Raw genomic sequence first — 24,910 nt, 5'->3', positions numbered from 1 at the left:
ACAAAATAGATCTTCTAGCCATCAAAGTGAGAAAAGCAAATCATTCGACAGGCGGAAGGAGATAAGTGAAGTAAGTCCATCATCGGTAAACCAAAAATTGCAGTAATAGGATGGGGTTGTAAATCAATGTTCAGTACCGCCGAAATAATATCAAAAATATTTTTTCAAAAGTGGACATGACCAAAACATATGAGTTAAAGAAGCGATTTCTAATTGACATCTGTCACAAATAGGGTTTATATGAGAATAAAAATGAGCTAATTTATCCTTGGACATATGGGCCCTATGTACAACCTTAAATTGTATTAATGAATGTTTGGCACATATAGATGATGTATTAACTAATTTAAGAATTCTATCCCAATTCTCAATAGGAATAATAAGATTAAGTTCTCTTTCCCAATCATTTTTGGTCTTATCAAAGGGCACTGAACGTATCTTCATAATTATATTATAAAGTTTTGATATAAGCCCTTTTTGAAAAGGGTTTAATTCAAACAAACTTTCCAAAGTATCTGAAGACAGAGAATTTGGGAACGAAGGAAGTACCGTACTTAAAAAATGCCTAACCTGTAAGTATCTAAAAAAATGAAATCTAGGCAAATTATATTTATTAGCTAATTGCTCAAAGGACATAAAACAGTTGTCCAAAAATAAGTCGGAAAATCTTAATAATCCCTTAGTTTTCCAAGCCAAAAAAGCTTGATCTATAATTGAGGGGTGGAAAAAACAATTAGATACAATAGGACTATTTAACACGAATTGAGTCAACCCGAAAAATTTCCGAAATTGAAACCATATACGTAAGGTATATTTAACTATCGGGTTGTCGATTCGCTTCGGCAATTTAGAAAGAGCAAAAGGGAGAGATGTCCCTAAGATAGAACCCAGAGCATAAGCAGAAACCGATTTGGTTTCCAAACTCACCCAATGAGGGCCAAAAGGACCATCCCATTCTTTCAACCAACATATCAAATATCTAATATTAACTGCCCAATAATAAAATCTGAAATTGGGTAATGCCAACCCACCATCCTTCTTTGTCTTCTGTAAGTATATTTTACCTAACCTGGGATTTTTATTCTGCCATATATATGAAGAAATTTTTGAATCAACATTAGTAAAAAAGGATTTCGGAATAAAAATTGGTACCGCTTGAAAAACATATAAAAATTTAGGTAAAATAACCATCTTAATAGCATTAATCCTACCTATCAGAGATAAAGATAATGGTGACCACTTAGTAAACAAATCTTTAATCTGATCAATTAAGGGTAAAAAATTAAACCGAAATAATTCTTTATGGTTTTTGGTAATTTTAATCCCTAAATAAGTAAAAGAATCATTAACTAATTTAAAAGGTAAAATACCATAATTTGGGACCTGTCTATTCAAAGGAAACAATTCACTCTTATTAAGATTTAACTTATACCCAGAAAACTCACTAAATTGAGCCAACAATGATAAGACTGCTGGAATAGATTTCTCAGGATTAGAGATGAATAATAATAAATCGTCTGCATATAAAGATACCTTATGAATATCTGTTCCACGATTAATACCCAAAATATCCTGTGATTCTCTGATGGCAATTGCCAAAGGTTCTAAAGCGATGTTAAATAGTAATGGACTAAGAGGACAACCTTGTCTAGTGTCCCGAAATAAACGAAAAAATGGAGATCTTTGATTATTAGTAAACACCGAGGCTACTGGAGTTTGATATATCAGTTTAATCCAAGAAATGAAGGTCGGACTGAAATTAAACTTCTCCAGCACATAAAATAAGTAAGGCCATTCAACTCTATCAAATGCTTTTTCTGCATCTAATGAAATAACACATTCTGAAGTATTATGTGAAGGAGTATAAACAATATTCAATAATCTCCTAACATTGAAAAAAGAATAGCGATTTTTAATAAAACCGGTTTGGTCTTCTGAAATAATTTGGGGTAATACCTTCTCCAGCCTAGAAGCCAGCAACTTGGAAAAAATCTTAGAATCCACATTCAATAAAGATATTGGTCTGTAGGATGCACAATCAGTAGGGTCTTTATCTTTCTTCAGTATTAAAGAAATGGAAGCTCTATAAAAAGATTGTGGCAACTTCCCCAATCTAATTGCTTCTTCAAAAACCTTGCATAGCCAAGGAGATAGAGTATCAGAAAAACATTTAAAAAATTCTACTGTATACCCATCTGGACCTGGTGCTTTCCCAGAATTCATTGAGGAAATAACCCCTTTAATTTCCGCATCCGTAAACGGAGTATCTATTACTGAAAGATCATCAGATGATAGCTTTGAAAAATTCAATTTCCCGAGAAAATCACACATGGTATTATGATCCTGAGGGAATTCAGATTTATACAGGGAGGTATAAAAGTCTTGAAAAGACTTATTTATGTCATCATGGTTAACTGTCAAATCCCCATTCTGCTGTCGAACCTTAGTAATTTGGCGTTTAACTGAAACATTCTTCAGCTGACTAGCTAACAGTTTTCCCGATTTATCACTATGTATATAGAAATCAGATCTGGTTTTCATTAATTGATTTTCAATCGGAGATGTAAGTAATAAACTATGTTCCATTTGAAGTTCAACCCTTTGTTTATAAAGTTCCATGCTAGGAGTAGTCAAATATTTCTTGTCAATCTCTTTAATTTTATCAACCAGTAAAAGAGTTTCCTTCTTAATGCGTTTTCTCAGACCAGCAGAATACGAGATAATCTGTCCATGTATATACGCTTTAAAAGTGTCCCAAAGTGTTCCGCATGAGATATCCTCCGTGGAATTAGTTGAAAAGAAGAAATCGATCTGTTCCTTCATAAATTTAATAAAGTCCGGTTCTTGCAATAAGGTAGAGTCAAATCACCATTGTCTAGCACTTAAAGCTGTATCCGTAAAATTAATAGAAAGTTTTAATGGAGCATGGTCAGAAATAGCTATAATATCATAATTACAACCAATTACCGATGGAATAAAACAAGAGTCAATAAAAAAATAATCAATTCTCGAATAGGAGTGATAAACATGTGAGAAAAAAGAAAACTCTTTGTCATTAGGATGACGAAATCTCCAAATATCAAAAACTCCATTATCAGTCAAAAAGGAGTTAATACAAGTGGCTGACTTATTGGGTAGAGTCTGAATAGGTGTAGATTTGTCCATCAAAGGAATTAAACAACAATTAAAGTCACCACCCATTATTAACTTATATTCATTTAAATTAGGTAAAGAAGTAAATAAGGACTTAAAAAAGTCAGGACAATCCACATTCGGGGCATAAACATTAACCATAGCAACCTTTTTATTACCGAGTAAACCCGTAATTAACAAAAATCTACCATTCGGATCCGAAAGGATATCATGTTGAACAAATGCAATAGAGGAGTCAATAAAAATTGAAACTCCCTTAACTTTGGCATTCGAATTCGAATGATACTGTTGACCCCGCCAAGACCTAAAAAAGCGATATTTGTCCTCCTTCCTCACATGAGTTTCTTGTACAAAAATAATATGAGCATTAAGTCTTTGGAATACTTTGAAAATCTTCTTTCGTTTAATCGGATGGTTTAATCCATTAGTATTCCAAGACACAAAGTTAATGGTTTGAACCATGTTTCTAAAGTCATCCCTTTGGTATATAAAGGGTTAACCATGTTATAAACTCATGCATCCGGAAGAGGGACAAAAATAAAGAGCGGACCCGGAAGTGACGACATCGTAGACATATTTGTAGTTCAAGAACAGCCCAAGTAAAAAAACTAAAACAAATTGATAAGAGAAAAATTAAAAAAGAAAACAGACCAACCCCCACCCCCGTATGAAAAAGAAAAAAAGCCAAAATATGGCTCGAAAAAAGAAAAAGTGAAACTAACTCTACCCCCATATCAGCGGCAGACCACTCCGTGTTTAACGGATATATATTAAAAAAAACCACCCGAACTTTTAAGAATTATGATCGCAGTACTAAGAACTGCGATTCTTAATATGCTGAGTTGTAAAGAAAAAGGGAATATAATCACTAAAAGTTTATAAATCGGGTTATAACCCAAACAAATCAAGAAGTATTTAAACTATGATAAGCGATGCATTATAGGAAGAAGACGAAAAAAGAAACAATAACGCCATCTTAAACTAAACCAATACTTTGCAAAAAACCATTATCTTGATATTAAACAAAAAATTCACTTCGAAAGGTTAAAAATATACCTTCAAGGGAACAACAATAATAGACAAAAATATAGTATAGTAGTTAAAGTGTATAAGACAGAGCGATTAATATAACGAAAACACACTTTAACTTAAATATGAAGTATAGGATAAACCTACACCAATAACCAGAGACTAACCCTGGTTTAAGAAATCGAAAACCATCTTTCACGATCAGAATCACTCATTTAATGGAGAGTAGTAACTGTATCAGTAGGGAAGTTCTCCTCCAAATACTTTTTCGCTTCAAAGGTAGACAAAAATACTTTACGTGGAGCATTCGGGGGGGGGGGGGGGGGAGATCCTGAGCTTCGCAGGGTATAAGAGCGCAGGTTTTAGATTTTTCTCATAACATTCAGACATCAGAGGTTTAAAAAGCAGCCTTTTTTTCATAACTTCTGGGCTGAAATCTTGCACCAAACGAAAACAATAATCACGAAATTTAATCATCCCAGCCCTTCGAGCTTCACGAATGAGTTGTTCTTTATTGTGTACGTAATGAAATCGGACGATTACCACCGGGGGCTTATCTGAAACCGTCGGTGATCGACTCCAAATTCTATGTGCTCGGTCAAGTAGCGGAGGGTTTACTGGAAAAACCGACAGAAACGCATCTTTTAGAAATTGAGCAAAGTATTTCAAAGGATCGCCTTGTTCTATGCCGCCTGGGAGACCAAGTATGCGTAGATTCTGTCTTCTGGACCGATTCTCCAAATCGACACTCTTGGCTTTAAGTGTCTCCACCAGTTTAATAGTCGAAATTAAATCCTGTTGCAATTTTTCAATTGTCAAATCTCGTTTCCGAGCTTCTTCTTGCAGCAATGTGATAAGCGCTTGCTGCTGGTTAATTACTGAATCCGTCTTAACCATATAATCTTGAAAAACCTTTATATCTCGTTGAAAAGCCTGATGTTGTTCCTCAAATTTTTTATCCAAAAGCTCCATAAGCAGTTCATAAGTTAACTCAGTGCGTTGCGGTTGAGCTGGCTTCTTTCCATTACCGTTCGGGTTTTGCCCCGGTTCTCGTCCTTTGGATCTAAGGGCCATTTCTGTTTGCATATCTTCCAAAATTCACAATAAAATCTTAACAATAAGCCCGAGAAAGTAGCAAAAGTCTTTTGGTGTAGGTAACAATAAGTTGAATAAGGGTGATCAAAGGTTAAAAAAAGTAAAGGTTATGGAGCGGATCTGAAACAGTACTCACTCCATGAGCGTCTCCCACTGACCCTCTTAACTAACCTTCTATGTGGAACCTTGTCAAAGGCCTTACTGAAGTTCATATAGAAAATATCCACTGCTTTACCCTCATCAACTTTCCTAGTAACCTCTTCAAAAAATTCAATATGATTTGTCAAACATGACCTACCACGCACAAATCCATGTTGACTGTTCCTAATCAGACCCTGTCTATCCAGATAATTATACATACCATCTCTAAGAATACTTTCCATTAATTTACCCACTACTGACGCAAACTTACAGGCTGATAATTGCTAGGTTTACTCTTAGAACCCTTTTTAAACAATGGCACCACATGAGCAATACGTCAATCCTCCGGCACCATCCCTGTCTCTAATGACATTTGAAATATTTCTGTCAGAGCCTCTGCTATTTCTACATTAACTTCCCTCAAGGTCCTATGGAATATCCTGTCAGGACCCAGAGACTTATCCACTTTTATATTCTTGAAAAGCTCTAGTACTTCCTCTTCTTTAATCATCATAGTTTCCATAACTACCCTAATTATTTGCCTTGCCTTACACAATTCAATATCCTTCTCCTTAGTGAATACCGAAGAAAAGAAATTGTTCAAAATCTCCCCCATCTCTTTTGGCTCCACACATAGCTGTCCACTCTGATTCTCTAAGTGACCAATTTTATCCCTCACTATCCTGTTACTATTAATATAACTGTAGAAAATAAGATTTATTTTCACCGTACTTGCCAATGCAACCTCATATCTTCTTTTAGTTTTTCTGATTTCTTTCCTAAGATTCTTCTTAAATTCTTGATATCCCTTGAGCACCTCATTTACTCCATACTGCCTATATTTATTGCAGATCTCTCTCGTTTTCCAAACCAAGTTTCCAATATCCCTTGAAAACCATGACTCTCTCAAACTTTTAACAATAGACAATAGACAATAGGTGCAGAAGTAGACCATTCGGCCCTTCGAGCCTGCACCACCATTTTGAGATCATGGCTGATCAATTCCTATCAATACCCGGTTCCTGCCTTGTCCCCATATCCCTTGATTCCCCTATCCATAAGATACCTATCTAGCTCCTTCTTGAAAGCATCCAGAGAATTGGCCTCCACTACCTTCCGAGGCAGTGCATTCCAGACCCCCACAACTCTCTGGAAGAAGAAGTTTTTCCTTAACTCTGTCCTAAATGACCTACCCCTTATTCTCAAACCATGCCCTCTGGTACTGGACTCTCCCAGCATCTGGAACATATTTCCTGCCTCTATCTTGTCCAATCCCTTAATAATCTTATATGTTTCAATCAGATCCCCTCGCAATCTCCTTAATTCCAGCGTGTACAAGCCCAGTCTCTCTAACCTCTCTGCATAAGACAGTCCAGACATCCCAGGAATTAACCTCGTAAATCTACGCTGCACTTCCTCTACAGCCAGGATGTCCTTCCTTAACCCTGGAGACCAAAACTGTACACAATACTCCAGGTGTGGTCTCACCAGGGCCCTGTACAAATGCAAGAGGATTTCCTTGCTCTTGTACTCAATTCCCTTTGTAATAAAGGCCAACATTCCATTAGCCTTCTTCACTGCCTGCTGCACTTGCTCATTCACCTTCAGTGACTGATGAACAAGGACTCCGAGATCTCTTTGATTTACTCCCTTACCCAACTCTATACCGTTCAGATAATAATCTGCCTTCCTGTTCTTACTCCCAAAGTGGATGACCTCACACTTATTCACATTAAACGCCATCTGCCCACTCACCCAGCCTATCCAAGTCACCCTGAATTCTCCTAACATCCTCATCACATGTCACACTGCCACCCAGCTTAGTATCATCAGCAAATTTGCTGATGTTATTTTCTATGCCTTCATCCAAATCGTTAACGTAAATGGTAAACAGCTGTGGTCCCAATACCGAGCCCTGTGGCACCCCACTAGTCACCACCTGCCATTCCGAGAAACACCCATTCACCGCTACCCTTTGCTTTCTATCTGCCAACCAGTTTTCTATCCATGTCAATGCCTTCCCCCCGATGCCCTGAGCTTTGATTTTACCCACCAATCTTCTATGTGGGACCTTATCAAATGCCTTCTGAAAATCAAGGTACACTACATCCACTGGATCTCCCCCGTCTAACTTCCTGGTTACATCCTCGAAAAACTCCAACAGATTAGTCAAGCATGATTTACCCTTGGTAAATCCATGCTGACTCGGCCCAATCCTATCACTGCTATCTAGATATGCCACTATTTCATCCTTAATAATGGACTCTAGCATCTTTCCCACCACCGATGTCAGGCTGACAGGTCGATAGTTCTCTGTTTTCTCCCTCCCTCCTTTCTTAAAAAGTGGGATAACATTAGCCATTCTCCAATCCTCAGGAACTGATCCTGAATCTAAGGAACATTGGAAAATGCTTACTAATGCATCCGCAATTTCCAGGGCCACCTCCTTTAGTATCCTAGGGTGCAGACCATCTGGACCTGGGGATTTGTCAGCCTTCAGTCCCATCAGTCTTCTCATCACCGTTTCCTTCCGAATGTCAATCTGTTTCATTTCCTCTGTTACCCTATGTCCTTGGCCCATCCATACATCTAGGAGATTGCTTGTGTCTTCCTTAGTGAAAACAGATCTAAAGTACTCATTAAATTCTTCTGCCATTTCTCTGTTTCCCATAACAATTTCACCCAATTCATTCTTCAAGGGCCCAACATTGTTCTTAACTATCTTCTTTCTCTTCAAATACCTAAAAAAGCTTTTGCTATCTTCCTTTATATCCCTGGCTAGCTTGCGTTCGTACCTCATTTTTTCTCCCCGTATTGTCTTTTTAGTTAAGTTCTGTTGTTCCTTAAAAACTCCCCAATCATCTGTCCTCCCACTCACCTTAGCTCTGTCATATTTCCTTTTTTTTAATGCTATGCAGTCTCTGACTTCCTTTGTCAACCACTGTGGCCCCTTTCCCCCCTTTGAATCCTTCCTTCTCTGGGGGATGAACTGATTTTGCACCTTGTGCATTATTCCCAAGAATACCTGCCATTGCTGTTCCACTGTCTTTTCTGCTAGGCTATCCGTCCAGTCAACTTTGGCCAGCTCTTCCCTCATGGCTCCATAGTTTCCCCTGTTCATCTGCAACACTGACACCTCCGAGCTGCCCTTATCCTTCTCAAATTGCAGATAAAAGCTTATCATATTGTGATCACTACCTTCTAATGGCTCCTTTACTGCGAGGTCGCTTATCAAATCCTGTTCATTACATAACACTAAATCCAGAATAGTCTTGTCCCTGGTCAGCTCTCGTACAAGTTGTTCCAAGAATGCATCCCGTAGGCACTCTACAAACTCCCTATCCTGTGGTCCAGCACCAACCTGATTCTCCCAGTTCACCTGCATGTTGAAATCCCCCATAACTACTGCGACATTACCTTTGCCACATGCCAATGTTAACTCCCTATTCAACTTGCACCCAATATCCATGCTACTGTTTGGTGGCCTGTAGACAACACCCATTTGGGTCCTTTTGTCCTTACTGTTCCTCAGTTCTATCCACATAGACTCTACTTCTCCTGACCCTATGTCCCCCCTTGCAAAGGACTGAATCTCATTCCTCACCAACAGGGCCACCCCACCCCCTCTGCCCACATTTCTGTCCCTACGATAGCACGTATACCCTTGTACATTCATTTCCCAGGTCTGATCTCCCTGCAGCCATGTCTCCGTTATCCCAACAACATCATAGTTACCCATTCGCACCTTTCCTTTCAACCTAACAGAAACATAAAGATTCTATACCCTCAAAATTTCACCTTTAAATGACCTCCATTTCTCTATTACATCCTTCCCATAAAAGAACGTCCCAATCCACTCCTTCTAAATCCTTTCACATCTCCTCAAAGTTAACCTTTCTCCAATCAAAAATCTCAGCCCTGGGTCCAGTCCTATCCTTCTCCATAATTATATTGAAACTAATGGCATTGTGATCACTGGACCCGAAGTGCTCCCCAACACATACCTCCGTCACCTGGCCTATCTCATTCTCTAACAGAAGATCTAACACTGCCCCATCTCTAGTTGGTACCTCTATGTATTGCTGCAAAAAACTATCCCGCACACATTTTACAAACTCTAAACCATCGAGCCCTTTTACAGAATGGGCTTCCCAGTCTATGTGTGGAAAATTATAATCTCCCACAATCACAACCTTGTGCTTTCTACAAATATCTGCTATCTCCTTATAAATTTGCTCCTCCAATTCTCGCTCCACACTAGGTAGTCTATAATACACCCCTATAAGTTTTACTACACCTTTCCCATTCCTCAATTCCACCCAAATGGGCTCCCTAGACAAGCCCTCTAATCTATCCTGCTAAAGAACCACTGTAATATTTTCTCTAACAAGCAATGCAACACCTCCCACTCTTGCCCCTCCAATTCTATCACAGCTGAAGCAACGAAATCCAGGAATATTTAGTTGTCAATCACACCCCTCCTGCAACCATGTTTCACTAATAGCTACAACATATTTCCAGGTACCAATCCATGCTCTAAGCTCATCCACCTTCCTTACAATGCTCCTAGCATTAAAATAAATGCATTTAAGAAACTCTCCACCTCTTACTCTCTGTTTATCCCTAAGGGTGCAAACAACTTATCTTTTTCTTCCTTCTCCCCTACATCTTTGGTCTGAGCGCTCCCCTTCTCTATCACCTGTCTATCCTCCCTCACACACTGTCTCCTAGCTTTCTCTATTTGTGAATTAACCTCCTCTCTCCTAGTCTCTTCAATTTGATACCCACCCCCCAACCATTCTAGTTTAAAGTCTCCCCCGTAGCCTTAGCAAATCTCCTCATATCTCAACATATGAATTACTCTAACCTACATGAATATAGGGTAAGGAGTTCATCAATGTGATTCAAATATAATGTATTTGGTATTGTTATATCTTTCTTTTGTTCTATAATATGTATTTTCTTGAACTCTGTATTCTTCTATGTAGAAATTAATAAAAATATTGAAAAAGAAAAGACAAGGAAAATTCAAACTATTCAATAACTGAAAGGGAAGAATTCCTTAGTGTGTGGAGGAGGGCAGGGCAGGGACAAGCTGAATTGCTCCTAATAGCGCTGCTATGATCTAGAGAGGCCAAATGCCTGGGCTCCTCACTTATTCAATGTGTACAGTTTTAAACCAAGATTCAGATGTAATTTTGAGGAACTTTCTCCTTCAGCAGAGAATTTGGTATCTTTTATATAACTACAAAATGTTCTACTTTTCTACCAAGATGGCTTCTTCAGATTCTTTGCACAAAACCGATCTGTTCAAGAAACAGGATGGATTTCGAATTCCTGCACTGCTCCACATTCCAGACTCAAGCATACTTCTGGCCTTTGCGGAGAGCAGACGCGGCCTCAAAGATGAAAGTGCCGACCTGTTGTACCTGCGACGAGGCAAATATCATCAATGTTCAAAAGATTTTCAGGTAAACTAGAAGTAGAAATCTGAGCAAGTAAGCAAATACTGATGAAGCAAATGTGACTATGTTTAAAAATACAACCAAACTGAGCCACTTGTTGATCCCAGTATGGTTTCATCCAGCATTGTGTGTATGTTGATTCGGTTACAGTGACTGTGTGAATTACTCTGCAACTCACTCAAAATTACTTTCTTTGTAAAGTTTTGATATGTACCACATGTCAATCTTAAACATAGCTTGTGAATTGTCCTCACTGCAGAGGATATGCAGAGGAATGTACTTTTCCTTATTTTGGGAGTGATAAACCTTCTACAATTGAATTCATTCGCCCTGTCTTTTGTCCACTTGCAGAAGGCAGCTTCCTTCCTCTCAGCTTTGGACTTGGAAGCTGCTGGCACTACAATACTAAGAAAAAAATCTCAGCTTTTCCCAGTTAGCATTAACTCGCACTTAGTGTGTCTTCACTGTTTGAATGTGGGTGTAACTGGCAAGGTCTTCTTTTTGTTTCTCTCCATAATTACTCATTGGAACACGCTGGGAATTATTTTCATGAAGTATAGCAACCTCTTTGGTGAAGGTTCTCCACAGAAGTTTCCAGATATTAGCCACTTATGAAGGAATGACAATATATTCCCACCTCTGGTGGTCTGGGACTTGGGGTAGTGGGGGGAGAATTGGTGGCATTTCCTTCAGCTACAGCCTTTGTAATTTAGGTTGATGTTGGGTTTGGGAGGTGCTGACAAAACAGGCAAATGATATAGGCTGGAGTACAGAGAGTTAGAGAAGCAGCTTTGCACTGAATGATGTTCTAATGCTGTTCAAACTATAGTAAGAGTACGTAATCACTTTCTTGACCTGTGATTTCGGGAATCAAGAGGTGAGTTGGCATAATACCAGTCAGATCAGCAACAGTGTTTGAGTGGCTGGTCTGAATGAATTTCTGGTCAATGGTTATTCCTCCTCAGGATGATCTGGTGATTGAATGACAAGGGAAGGGTGTTTCCCATGATCTTATTGAATGGTGGGGCAGGCTCGATGGGCCGGATGGCCTACTCCTGCTCCTATATCTTATGTTCTCTCTTGGTAGTGATCTTTACCCATCATTGTTACTCTACTTGGTATTTATTAGCCTACACCTAGCTTTTATCCAGGTCTTGCTGCATGCTGGGATAAGATGTTTCCTTTTCTGCATTGTTGTGAATGAATTTAACTATAGTGAAAACATCAATTCATATCTCCACTTATGACTATATGGAGTGATGTACATGATGTACACCCTCTCCAGAGCAATTAAGGAGGGGCAGCAGTTGTTGGTTTTGTTATCAGGGTAGAAGGAATGTGAGAAACCTAGTGCTTGGACACAGAGTCAGAAACTGGAGTACGATGATAACTGGGTGCATGTTTAGACTTTGATGCTTGTTTGTCCTGGGACGCTGAGAAAGTTCCCAGGCATTGAATGAAATACAGGAAAAGGATTAAACGTGACTCAGGTTCAGGATGTTTGAAACTTGGGGCTGGATTACAATAAAGTAATTAATCTGCTTTTAAGAGGAGATAGATCATGCAGATTTAAACAGCTGGAATGGGGAATGTCAATGCAAAAGATTGAAGTTAAATTATCACTGCAGATTGATCATGGTGGTTATAAATTGTTAAAAGGTAAATTCCTTTCTGAAGTCAGAGCTGTCTTTTTGTCAAGTGATTGACGTCTGCTGTGGATTGTAGGACGTGCTGGCAAACAAAAACTGCAGCCATTCTAAAGTCAGTTCATTTAAAGGGGATCAGGACACACATGGCTGAGCTGAATGGGTCAGCTGGCTCTCATTGTTGAGTATTTATGTCATTTCAATGAATGGAAAATCCCCAGGAATTTTTGAATGTTAAAATTGCTAGAATTCTATTCTATCTGACTATGTCTTGGTCTCATTTTCTCAGTGGGAGGATGCAAAACCTATCCAGTCTGCACAACTAGAGAATTGCCGATCCATGAATCCTTGTCCCGTCTATGATAAAGGAAAGAAGACAGTCTTTCTCTTCTTCATTGCAGTTGAAGGATCAATATCAGAGCAAAAGCAAATCAACTGTAGAAGAAACGCTGCACATCTTTGTTATGTTACCAGTGTCGACAATGGACACAATTGGAGTGTCACTATACATCTAACAGACAAATGCTATGGTCCCAAAAAAGAGTCTTGTATATGTAAAACCATCAGTACATGGGCAACATTTGCTCTGGGTCCAGGCCATGGCATTCAGCTAAACTGTGGCCGTCTTGTTATCCCTGCCAATGCTCATGTGATAGAGACCATATGTAGAATCAGGGTACGGGCTTTCACTTTCTTCAGTGATGATCACGGGGATTCCTGGCAAATTGGTGAATTTATATCTGGGGAGGAGTGTGGGGAATGTCAGGTGGTGTCATTGGATCAAGGCAATGGATCCAGGGAGCAGACTTTAATATATTGCAATGCTCGGAACAATAAAGCAAATAAGAATCAGTATCGGGTGGAAGCCTTCAGTAGCGATGGTGGAAAAACCTTCACAGAAGGGAAACTGGTCAAACAGCTGGTTGAATATTCAGCAGGTTGCCATGGCAGTATCATCAGTTTTCCTGCCTCAGACATTTCAAATGTCCAAAACTATCCTGACCTTGTAACGTACCACACTCAAAAGGGAGGTGATGATTCAAATTTTGACATTATATTGTTCTCACACATCACAAACTCCAACCCACAGAGGGATTTGGGAATTTACCTTTGTACTTATTCTGGTGACGCTCATACCCAGACAAATCCTTATTCTGGTGACCGTCTTACCTGGACAAACCCTTGGGTCTTTTTCCCTGATAAAAGTGCCTACTCAGAACTGGCATTTGTTAAACTTCCTGAGGAAAGAAATCCTATTGTTACTTGTTTGTTTGAATCTGGTGGTAACAATACAATCTCATTTTGTGTTTTGCAAATTGATGATATTATTGAGAAAACTATAAAGAAAATTAATGATTCTGGGAATCCAGAAGCAGACAAATGCACAATTAGCAAATGCTTTTCTTGCTGCTGCTAGCAGCTGGAATAGATTGTGTTTGGGATGCTTGGGTCCCCAGTGATCTCTCAGGTATTTTTTACACACCTTTGCACAGATCATAGCTGCTTTTCTTGAGCTCCAGATGATCACTGGCAATGTAAGCTCGATGTCGCACTGTAAGTGCTCCTCATATGGAACTATTGATCCAGGGTTTCTGGTTCGGGAAGATTCAGAATTGTATGTTAATCATATGAAATAACCTTCTGGCAGGTTAACTAAATCAAAGGAATTTTGTAATGCTTGCTAGCTTTGAAATGAAAATGCAGATATAACCACAAAAGCACTTTTATTCAATGCAAACAATCACGGCACAACAGGTCTGCACACAACAGGTTGTCAGATTCCACCTGCTGATACCAGAGAACACATGGGAAATTTCCACATTCTGTATTAATGCCAGAGGTAGAGAACAGCAGTCAGTCTGCTAATATCATGCTCAGAAATAAATAAATTTAATAAGGGAGTTCATGCATAGAAACAGTGAGCTTTGAATAACCTTTTATTGAAAAAAGATCAGTCTCTTTCGAAATAGAGATACACTTTTATGACTATTTCTTACAGAGTTTCTCATGAATCAAAATATTGCAGTAAGTTTCTGCTCTAAAGAATGCAATGGTCAGTTGTTAATGATGCAAAGTTGAGTTTGCTTTCTCCAGTGTAAAGGTGGTTCCCTCATTGTGCTGATGTTTAAAGCACAAACTCTAATATCTACAGCAACTGAAAGTTGTGTTCATGATGACAGTGGGAGTCAGCCTTTGAAGCTCATTGACACTGCTGGCTGCATTATTTTTCACCGTCACAGTCCGATGGCAATTTGGTATTTATCCGAATTAAAACACATTCTGCTGAAGTTTTGTGTTTTCCTCTTCCTTTTGTAAACCTAACTACTGTAGTGAGTAATAAACATTTGACCTGCAACATTGTAGACTCTGTCTTTACAGAATTCAATATAAATCATAAAGAACAGATGCTGAAATTTCGAGCCCTTACCCATGTCCAATGTATTCTGCATCTTACCCCATTGTCTTTGTTTAATTCCCACAATAAGTGCAGGATTGTGTTAAGATCTGTCAGTGCTTTAGCTATTTTAGCCTGAATTTCAGATTTAAGCTGAAATAGTTAAATTTCAAGTCTACATCAGAGCCAAATTTGTCAACATATTTTTCTATTTTCAGATGTGTGTGCTGATTGGACACATCAGTACTCATGCCCCTTCCTTGGTGTAAGTGGTGCAGGATGCCACATTTTATCAATACTGTAGGAATGTATTCAATACGGAAGGTGATCTGTACAACCAGAGTGTCAAATTATTTCCACAAAAGATCTCATAAGCACCACAGAATATATTCCATTGAGAATCACATAAATCAAGTCAAGTCAAGTCGCTTTTTATTGTCATTTCGACCGTAAACCGATCATACACTACACAGTACAAATGGTACAACGTTCCTCCAGCACTATGGTGCTACATGAAACAACAGAAAACTACACTAGACTATGTGAGACAACACAAGACTACAGAACTACGCAGGACTACATAAAGTGCACAAGACAGTGCAGGACAGTACGTGTTTGGGTCTTCACACTAAATAGGAGGTGGATGGGCACCAGGAAAGTGATATTTAATAAAACAAGAGCCAGACAACGGTATAGGATGCTGAAGGGGAGATTCAGAAGCAAAGTGTGAGCGCAGGAGTGGAAAATGTAAACACGAGGATGCAACAAAGATCAATGTTCAAAGCAACACGCACAACACACTGTGGGAACTCAGCAGGCCACGCGGCATCTTTGGAAAAGAGTAAACAGTCAATGTTGCAGGCTGAAACCCTTCATCAAATTCCAAAGTGCAACATAAATTTATTATGAAAGTGTGTATGTGTCACCATATTCCACCGTGATATTGTTGTCTTGCAGACATTTACTGGAAGGTAAAGAATTATGATAGAATTTATGAAAAGCTAGAGAAATGAGCTTCCTGATATTGTCAAAGTAATGCAGGAAAATTAGAGCCAAAGCCTTTGTTGATTGCAGAATACTTTAGGTTGCATAAGTGGAATCAAAAGAAGGGGAGACCATTTTGATTTTCATGGTGGAATTGCAGAGATTGTCTGAGCATTGTCAGTTCGGTAAGGAGCTTAATGATACACTAAGAGATTGTTTAGTTTGAGGAATCTTAAAAGAAAGCATTCAAAACTGAAACCCAGCTTACATTTAAAAGAGCAGTGGAAATCACAGTTTCAATGGAAACTGCAGACAGAGACGCAACTGAATTGCAGTCTGGAATGAAAGTGAGCATGATTAAATTGTTCAGAGAATGCTCATCTAAATATGAAACAGCCTGGCCAAACAAACAGGAGCTCACGTACACCAAACAAATGCAGATTTAAAGGTGAAGCTTGCAAAAAATGCAAGGACACATACAAAGAGTATATCAGGCAGACAAAAATAAACGGTCTACACAGAGAACAAACACACAGGGGTAAGAGTGACACAGAACTGGGTAGCCTTGAAACTTAAAATGTGAAAGCTACCAACAGGAGTACAGGAGCAGGGAGGTTCTACTGCAGTTGTACAAGGCCTTGATGAGACCGCACCTAGAATATTGTGTGCAGTTTTGGTCCCCTAATCTGAGGAAAGACATTCTTGCCATAGAGGGAGTACAAAGAAAGTTCACCAGATTGATTCCTGGGATGGCAGGACTTTCATATGAAGAAAGACTGGATCGACTAGGCTTATACTCACTGGAATTTAGAAGATTGAGGGGGGATCTTATTGAAACGTATTGTAGTGATGTGCTACACACAGAGCGAGAGACAACAACACGCAGTCGGTAAGTCGTTTGGAGACTAGTTTATTCAAACTTCGTGGCGCTGGCATTTAATCCCTAGCACCCGCCCTCTCCGGGCGGAAATGACATCAGAGGTGCATTACCAAAGTCTCCCCCCGCGCACTGGCTATTTGTGAGCTGGTTCGCCTGCGCAGAAAGTGGGTCACCACATAAACCACCCCCCCCCCCAGAAGCGGCGATATACCCCCCAATGTCCACAGTCTGGATCAGCCTCTGTTTGGGTGGTCTGCCTCTGCGCCGCGATGCCAGAACCTCGACCGGCTGTGCCAAGTCCACATGGGCTGGTTTGAGTCGGTCCACCATGAAAACCTCCTCTCTCCCCCAATGTCCAGAACGTACGTGGACCCGTTGTTGTTGATCACCCTGAACGGCCCCTCGTACAGCCGCTGTAGTGGTGCCCAGTGTCTGCCTCTTCATACAAACACAAACTTACAGTTTTGCAGTTCTTTGGGTACATGGGTCGGGGTCAGTCCGTGCTGTGAAGTCGGTACGGGGGCCAGGTTGCCGAGCCTTTCACGTAGTCTGTCCAGGACTGCTGCGGGTTCTTCCTCTTGCCCCCTTGGGGCTGGTATGAACTCTCCCGGGACGGCCAGGGGTGCACTGTACACCAACTTGGCCGACGAGGCGTGCAGATCCTCTTTGGGCGCTGTGCAAATTCCAAGCAGGACCCAGGGAAGCTCGTCCACCCAGTTAGGTCCTCTCAGGCGGGCCATGAGAGCCGACTTCAAGTGACGGTGGAAGCGTTCCACTAGTCTGTTCGACTGTGGGTGGTAGGCAATTGTGTGGTGTAGCTGCATTCCCAACAGGCTGGCCACAGCCGACCACAGGCTGGAGGTGAACTGGGCACCTCTGTCGGAGGTAATGTGGGCTGGTACCCCGAAGTGTGCTACCCAGGTTGCAATCAGTGTTTGGGCACAGGAATCGGCAGATGTGTCGGTGAGCGGGACCGCCTCTGGCCACCTGGTGAACTGGTCTACCATAGTTAGGAGGTACCACGCTCCTCGGGACACTGGTAGGGGGCCCATGTTATCCACGTGAATGTGGTCGAACCTCCGGTGGGTGGGTTCGAACTGCTGCGGCGGGGCTTTAGTGTGCCGCTGCACCTTGGCTGTTTGGCACTGCGCGCACATTCTGGCCCATTCACTGACCTGCTTGCGAAGTCCGTGCCATGCGAACTTGCTGGAGACCAGCCGGATGGTTGTCCTGATAGATGGGTGCACCAAACCGTGTACGGAGTCGAAAACTCACCACCTCCAGGCTGCCGGGACGATGAGGCGAGGTTGGCTGGTAGCCACGTTGCCCAGGAGGGTCCTCTCACCTGGACCTACGAGAAAGTCCTGCAGCTGCAAACCGGAGACTGCGGTCCTGTAGCTGGGCATCTCATCATCTGCCTGCTGTGCCTCCGCCAGTGCTGCATAGTCCACCCCCAGGGACAGGGCCTGGACAGCTGGTCTGGAGAGTGCGTCCGCCACGACGTCGTCCTTTCCCGAGACGTGCTGGATGTCCGTCGTGTACTCGGATCTGTAGCACAGATGTCGCTGCAATCGAGCCGACCAGGGATCAGACACCTTCGTGAACGCGAAGGTCAATGGTTTGTGGTCCGTGAACGCGGTGAACGGCCTGCCTTCTAAGAAGTACCTGAAGTGCCGGATTGCCAGATACAGTGCCAACAGCTCCTGGTCGAAAGCACTGTACTTGAGTTCGGGTGGTCGTAGGTGCTTGCTGAAGAACGCCAGGGGTTGCCAGCGCCCCTCGATGAGCTGCTCCAGCACCCCACTGACTGCTGTGTCAGATGCGTCCACCGTGAGGGCGGTCGGAACGTCCGTTCTGGGGTGCACCAGCATCGTGGCATCTACCAAGGCTTCCTTGGCTTTAACAAAAGCGGCCACGGCCTCCTTGTCCCAAGTAATGTCCTTGCCTTTACCCGACATCAGGGTGTACAAAGGGCGCATGATACGGGCTGCTGAGGGGAGGAAATGGTGGTTGAAGTTCACCATACCAACGAACTCCTGCAGGTCTTTGACTGTGTTGGGCCGGGCAAAGTGGCGAATACGTCTACTTTGGCGGGCAGAGGTGTTGCCCCGTCTTTGGTAAACCTGTGGCCCAGGAAGTCGGTGGTATCGAGACCGAACTGGCATTTGGCCAGGTTGATCATGAGGCCGAAATCACGCAGGCGGGAGTAGAGCTGGTGGAGGTGGAACAGATGCTCCTGGCGACCACTGCTGGCTATAAGGATGATATCCAAATAGATGAACGCAAAGTCCAGGTCGCGTCCCACCGCATCCATTAGCCGCTGGAACGTCTGTGTGGCACTCTTCAGGCCAAAAGGCATTCAGAGGAACTCAAACAGGCCAAACGGGGTGATGAGTGCTGTTTTGAGGATGTCTTCAGGGTGCACCGGGATTTGATGGTATCCCCAGACGAGGTCTACTTTGGAGAAGATCCGTGCGCCATGCAGGTTTGCTGCAAAGTCCTGTATGTGCGGCACGGGGTAGCGGTCTGGAGTTGTAGCCTTGTTCAGTCTGCGGTAGTCGCCGCATGGTCTCCAACCCCCGGCTGCTTTGGGCACCATGTGCAGGGGGGAGGCCCATGGGCTGTCGGACCTCCATACAATCCCCAATTCCTCCATCCTCTTGAACTCCTCCTTCACCAGGCGGAGCTTTTCCGGGGGGAGCTTCGTGCGCGGGCGTGGAGTGGTGGTCCCTGGGTCGGGATGTGGTGCTGTACCCCGTGTCTGGGCATGGCTGCCGTGAACTGCGGTGTCAGAATCGATGGAAAGCCTGCCAGGATTCTGGTGAATTCTCTCTCCGACAGCGTGATGGAGTCCAGGTGTGGGGCCGGCAACTTGGCTTCACCCAGGGAGAACGTCTGGAAAGTCTCGGCATGTACCAGTCTTTTCCCTTGCAAGTCGACCAGCAGGCTGTGAGCTCGCAAGAAGTCCGCCCCCAGGAGTGGTTGGGCCACCGCAACCAGTGTGAAGTCCCACGTGAACCGGCTGGCGCCGAACTGCAGCTGCACTGTGCGGGTGCCGGAGGTCCATATCGTGCTGCCGTTTGCGGCCCTCAGGGTGGGTCCTGGCTTCCTGTTGCGGGTGTCATACCCCATCAGGGGCAAGACGCTGATCTCCGCTCTGGTGTCGACCAAGAAGCGGCGTCCCGACTTTTTGTCCCAGACGTACAAGAGGCTGTCCTGGTGGACAGCTGCCATAGTCATTAGCGGCAGCTGACCCTGGTCCTCGCCCTTGCAGGGCGGGTGACAACAGCGGGCTTTTGTGCCCCACCGCTGGTGGTAGAAACACCACTGTTCACTGGCCTCCTCACTCCTGCCTCTGTCTTGTGTGCCCCCCTGCCGGGCCTGGTCAACGGCGCTCACCACATGGTAGTGTGGAATCAGAAGATATCTGCCGTATCTGGAACTGAGCTTCTGCTTGGCTAAACCACACGCGTGGTCGCAGCGTCCAGAAAGTCGGCAGTTTGAGCGAAACTGCATGAACAGATGAAGAGTCAATCATCTTAGGTCCAAATCCCTTGAATTTTCCACACCACAGGTGTTAAGCACCTCCTGTATTTTATTTTTTTAAAGTTCTCATTGTTCGCAGACCTTTAATCCTTACATTTATGATTAAACCACTTTGAAGATGACAGGTGTGATCACACAAATCCATAACTATTTCTTAATTGGTGATAATTGTGCTATTGATTTCAGAATCAGGTTTATCATCATTGTCATGAAATTTCTTGTTTTACAACAGCTATACACTGCAATATGTTAAAAATTACTATTTAATTAATATCTTATCATGAGTAAGTAATGCGTGAAGAGAGCAGAAGTAAGGAAATGTTAATGGACTCTTCAAAAATCTGATGGCAGAGGGAAAAATTCTATTCCTGAGTGTGTGTCTTCAGGCTCCTGTACCTCCTCACTGATGGTAGCGATGAGAAGGGGGCATGTCCCGGGCGGTGAGGGTCCTTGATGATGGATGCTGCCTTCCTGAGGTACCACCTTTTGAAGATGTCCTTGATAGTGACATCAGATGGTGGTTTGTCTGAATGAGAAGAGCTCAAAGCTGAACAAGGCGCCTGAGCTATGATCCTAAGGTCGAGAAAAAAACCACTGCTGGAATTATGTTATGTTTGGACCGTCGGGGTCACCACACACAGAGCGAGAGACAACGACACGCAGTCGGTAAGTCGTTTCGAGACTAGTTTATTCTGCACAAAAACACTTCAACAAAGTGGAATTAGCTGAGACCTACTTGTAGGTGGAGAAGGAAGAAGAGACCAAAAATGCTTATTTTTACCATTAAGGATAACGAGGAACATCTCCAAAACCTCAATACAGTGTTAAAAACATTAGAAGATTATGGGCTCAGAGCATGATGCAACAAGTGTGAATTCTTCAAAACAAACATCACTTTCCATGGTCACATGATTGTCCCAGTTGCAGTACTGTTTAGGATTCATCAATTACTATGACAGGTTCCTGCCAAACCTGGCTACTCTGCTCCTCCCTTTGAACTTATTACTGCAGATCGGGAAGAAATAGCAATGGACAAGGCAGTGTGAGTTGGCTTTCAAAAGGTAAAGGAAATAGTGATGTCAGTCGCTGTAGTCACACATTCTGATCCACATTATCCAGTGAAGCTTCTCTGTGACACTTCGCCTCATGGGATAGGGACAATCATGTTACACATTACAAGTGATGGAAGTGAACTTCTTCATGTGCCTTGCTCGTTACACGCTTTGGCGATCACGGCTTTCCACATTGAACAATCCCACGCAGTGTCAATGATATCTCGCATACTTGGATCTGTTAGTTCTTTCACACTGTCCATATATGTTCTTCTTTCCCTTCCCCTTCTGCATTTCCCAGGCATACGGCCTTGTAATATAAGGCATTCTATTTCTCCCTTTCTGATGACATGGCCCAGGAAAAAGTTTCTTCTCATTTAATGTTCTCATTAAAGATCTTTTTGTATGGGCACGTTGGGGTACTGCCTCATTAGTTACCCTATCTCTATATATTTTCAGCATTCTGCTAAGAAGCCACATTTCTGGTGCATCTAAGTTTCTTTGGAGTTCTGGTGTTATAGTCCATGTTTTGGAAGCATACAGCAAGATTGACCAGAGCCTTTCAGTAGCCTAAGCCTTGATGTCATAGAAATGTGTCTGTTGGTAAAAATGAGTTTCATTTTTTGGAAGTTGGTTTTGGCAATGGCAATTCTTTTTATTTCTACTTTACTTCTAGCATTTTGTGATATAAAGCTACCAAGGTAATTAAAGCTGGTCTCTTGTTCAATCTCTTGGTTACTATTGGCACTATTGATGCACTATTGGCACTTGGGAATATCCTGCTGTTTTGATATTAACATACATTTGGTTTTATTACAGTTGATGGTTAGACCAAAATCTGCACTTGTTTGTACGACGTTGTCTAGGAGGATTTGTAGGTTGTACTGTTCTCATTCAGGTGTAAAAACTCTGAACTAAACACCTAGGTAAACCGTAGTCAATGAAGCAGGATCCCAGTAAGATTAACCGTTTACTGTTCACTCTTCCACATTAACGTATGGTGAAAAGGCGTTGCTTCTATGATGTTTCTGAGTGCGTAGAATGAAAACTTTTCTCGTGCTGATCCTGCTCACACAAGCCTTCTCCTTCCTGTTTCTCCAAACTGGTATTTTCCCACAAGATGCAGCGAAACCGGGTGCGACATCATCGCATGCCATGATACATCACAGACAACAAATTTACTTTCAACAACCTTAACATTAACTAGAAAATAATTACAAACGAATTACTAAAGCAAAAATGTAATAAAGCTAAACAAATGCCTTAAGGGCAACACATAGGTCTTCAGCAGCACTTGCTATTAGGGTGGTATCGTCTGCATATCTTATATTGTTGATGTTAACACCCCAATTTCTATCCCATCTAGGTCTATTTCTCTGAGAATCATTTCACTATAGATCCCTGTCTAACTCCACTTTGAATTTTAGTCCAACTGCTTATATTATCATCAAATTTTGCCTATGCCATTTGGATCCAATATAAATTTTGAAGCAGTTGTTGGTCCCTTCCACCAGTGTTTAGTTTAGCAAGATTTTGAGATAATTTTTCATGTTGCACTTTTTCGTATGCGTTAGTGAAACCAAACAAACATAAGAAGACATCATTTTGATATTCAATTGCCCTTCTGAAAGCATTCATAGTATGAAAATTGCTTTCCTAGTTCCTCTATCCTCAATAAACCCATATTGCAGTATAGAGGTTTCTGGCCTTAACATGTTTTCAATTCAATTCAGAACAATTCTTAACAAAATTGTTATTATACCGAGTGCAAGACAGACAGACAAGACAATTGTGCAGTATTACAAAGGAAGAATGGCTGAATCAAAAATGCAATGAAGTAGAAGGCCATATTAACAACAGCATAGAAATGCACAAGAAAATTAAGGAAATTATTGGAAGTGAACACCCCATAGAATTTGCATCACTTTCCCTCCCTTCCCAAATGGAAAACAGAGAAAAATTATGCACAGATTGACAGAGAGGCCTTGAATCTGGTTTGGGGTGTAAAACGTTTCAACCAGTATCTGTATGGAGAGTTTACCCTCGTTACTGTTCAGCAACCAGTCGTGTCCATGTTCAATCCACAGAAGGGGGTTCCACCAACAGCAGCAGCACGAATGTAGTGATGGGCTCTGTTTCTTGGAGGACACAATTACAGGACGGAATTCAAAGAGGACGACAAATCATGGAAAAGCTGATGGATTGTCCCAATTACAGAAAATTTACAGAAGAGAACACTCAGGTCTAGAAGGCCACTGTAAATGGCTGAATGTGCAACTGAAATCCCACTTCCCCAATTTTTACCAGTGCTAGGAACAATATGCAGGATTGAGAGTTTGTTTTACCATCCAAGCTGAGAGCTAAGATGTTGGAGGAGCTACATGCTGGTCATCTGCGCAAGGTTAAAATGGCAGTGCTGGCTCATAGGTTTCTCCAGTGGCCCGGGATAGATCAGCAGATCGAGCAGCTTCCCATGCACTGTGTGGGATGCCAACATGTCGGGAGGTTGCCAAGAGCAATGCTTTTCCATCCCTGGCAAAGGATTCATGGGGATTTTTCCAGAGTGTTCATGGGCACGTGGATGCAGCTACAAAGTGGCCGGAAGTGTTTCCAATATCTTCCACTACAGCCGCACTCACTGTTGATGTGTTGTGAAGCCTCTTCTCATGGACTGGTGTTCCAGAACACTTCGTCAGTGACAGTGAACCAGTTTGTTATGGAACAGTTTGTGATGGGCAAACTGAGTTTGAAACTGGGTCCAGAATTGACCCTATGAACTGTGCTGCTATTGAGAGAGAGAGGGGAAGGTGTCCAGCGCAAATGAGAGAGAGAGAGACAAGATTTAATGTTATGGTTCCTCTGCTGATAGTTTACCTTTCTCCAAGGACACTTCGCTTGCTTGTTAAGATTCCTGCAGAGACAGCAGGACAGAGCCGATTGATGGACAGCCTGTGTCCAGCATGTGGAGATAAAAAGCAGGTCTGCTGGGACACAGACAGACACACCACGGGACAAGAACGAGCTTTGTGCACCCACAGGAAGGTGGGGTTTTGGAGGATTGATTCGGGGAAATCGATCAGTGGCTCACAGTGTGAAAAGGTGCAACCAGTGGGGAACTATTTGTGTGTCCTCCCTTGCCTGGGTGATAGTTCTACCACTGAAGAATGGTCGTATGTATTATGGTCATAGTTGCTGACCACAGCAGGACTGCGGGAGACAACAGGAAGCTCATTAGCAATGGTATCACCTCTCATCACCTCTCTCTCTCTCTCCAACGTTACTCAAATAACTACCTCGATCTGAACTGATGTGAACTCTTCACCATTGTAAGACTCTATCCATTTACCCCTAGGTTTGAAAGAGCCTGGTTTTGGTTCCTATTTCCACACTTCTGTATATATTATTGCTAACCTGTTTCATATATTTGCATTCTATAGTACTGTATTGCATAGTTTACTAATAAACACTATCAGTTACTAGTAATACCAGACACCAAAGTGTTTTCCATTTCTGCTGGTTCTTTA

The 24,910-nt window shown here is 42.1% G+C and overlaps 2 protein-coding genes across 2 annotated transcripts in view; both read left to right on the top strand.

Moving 5' to 3' along the window:
• Positions 1 to 23,744, top strand: part of LOC140737498 (sialidase-2-like) — a 28,302-nt gene extending 4,558 nt beyond the window's left edge. The window contains exons 3-4 of the mRNA XM_073063955.1: positions 10,692 to 10,889; positions 23,474 to 23,744. Coding sequence (XP_072920056.1) covers positions 10,692 to 10,889; positions 23,474 to 23,509 — 234 coding nt within the window. The 3' untranslated portion in view covers positions 23,510 to 23,744. The remainder of the gene's footprint in view (positions 1 to 10,691; positions 10,890 to 23,473) is intronic.
• Positions 11,831 to 13,976, top strand: LOC140738334 (sialidase-3-like). Its single transcript, XM_073065545.1, has 2 exons — positions 11,831 to 11,857; positions 12,819 to 13,976. Exons 1-2 carry the CDS (start codon positions 11,831 to 11,833, stop codon positions 13,944 to 13,946), a joined length of 1,155 nt encoding a protein of 384 aa, XP_072921646.1. The 3' UTR covers positions 13,947 to 13,976.
• Positions 23,745 to 24,910: the final 1,166 nt, after the last annotated feature.

The sequence above is a fragment of the Hemitrygon akajei genome, chromosome 2 (genome assembly GCF_048418815.1).
Source record: "Hemitrygon akajei chromosome 2, sHemAka1.3, whole genome shotgun sequence".
In the NCBI taxonomy this organism is placed as follows: domain Eukaryota; kingdom Metazoa; phylum Chordata; class Chondrichthyes; order Myliobatiformes; family Dasyatidae; genus Hemitrygon; species Hemitrygon akajei.
This window is presented reverse-complemented; position numbering and strand designations above follow the sequence as displayed.

What these genes read in the sequence shown, in the direction of transcription:
- LOC140738334 (XM_073065545.1), top strand. Translation starts at nt 11,831, where the DNA reads ATGGTTATTCCTCCTCAGGATGATCTG. An exon ending in TTCCTCCTCAGGATGATCTG is followed by an intron (nt 11,858 to 12,818) that starts GTGATTGAATGA and finishes TCATTTTCTCAG; the next exon opens with TGGGAGGATGCAAAACCTAT.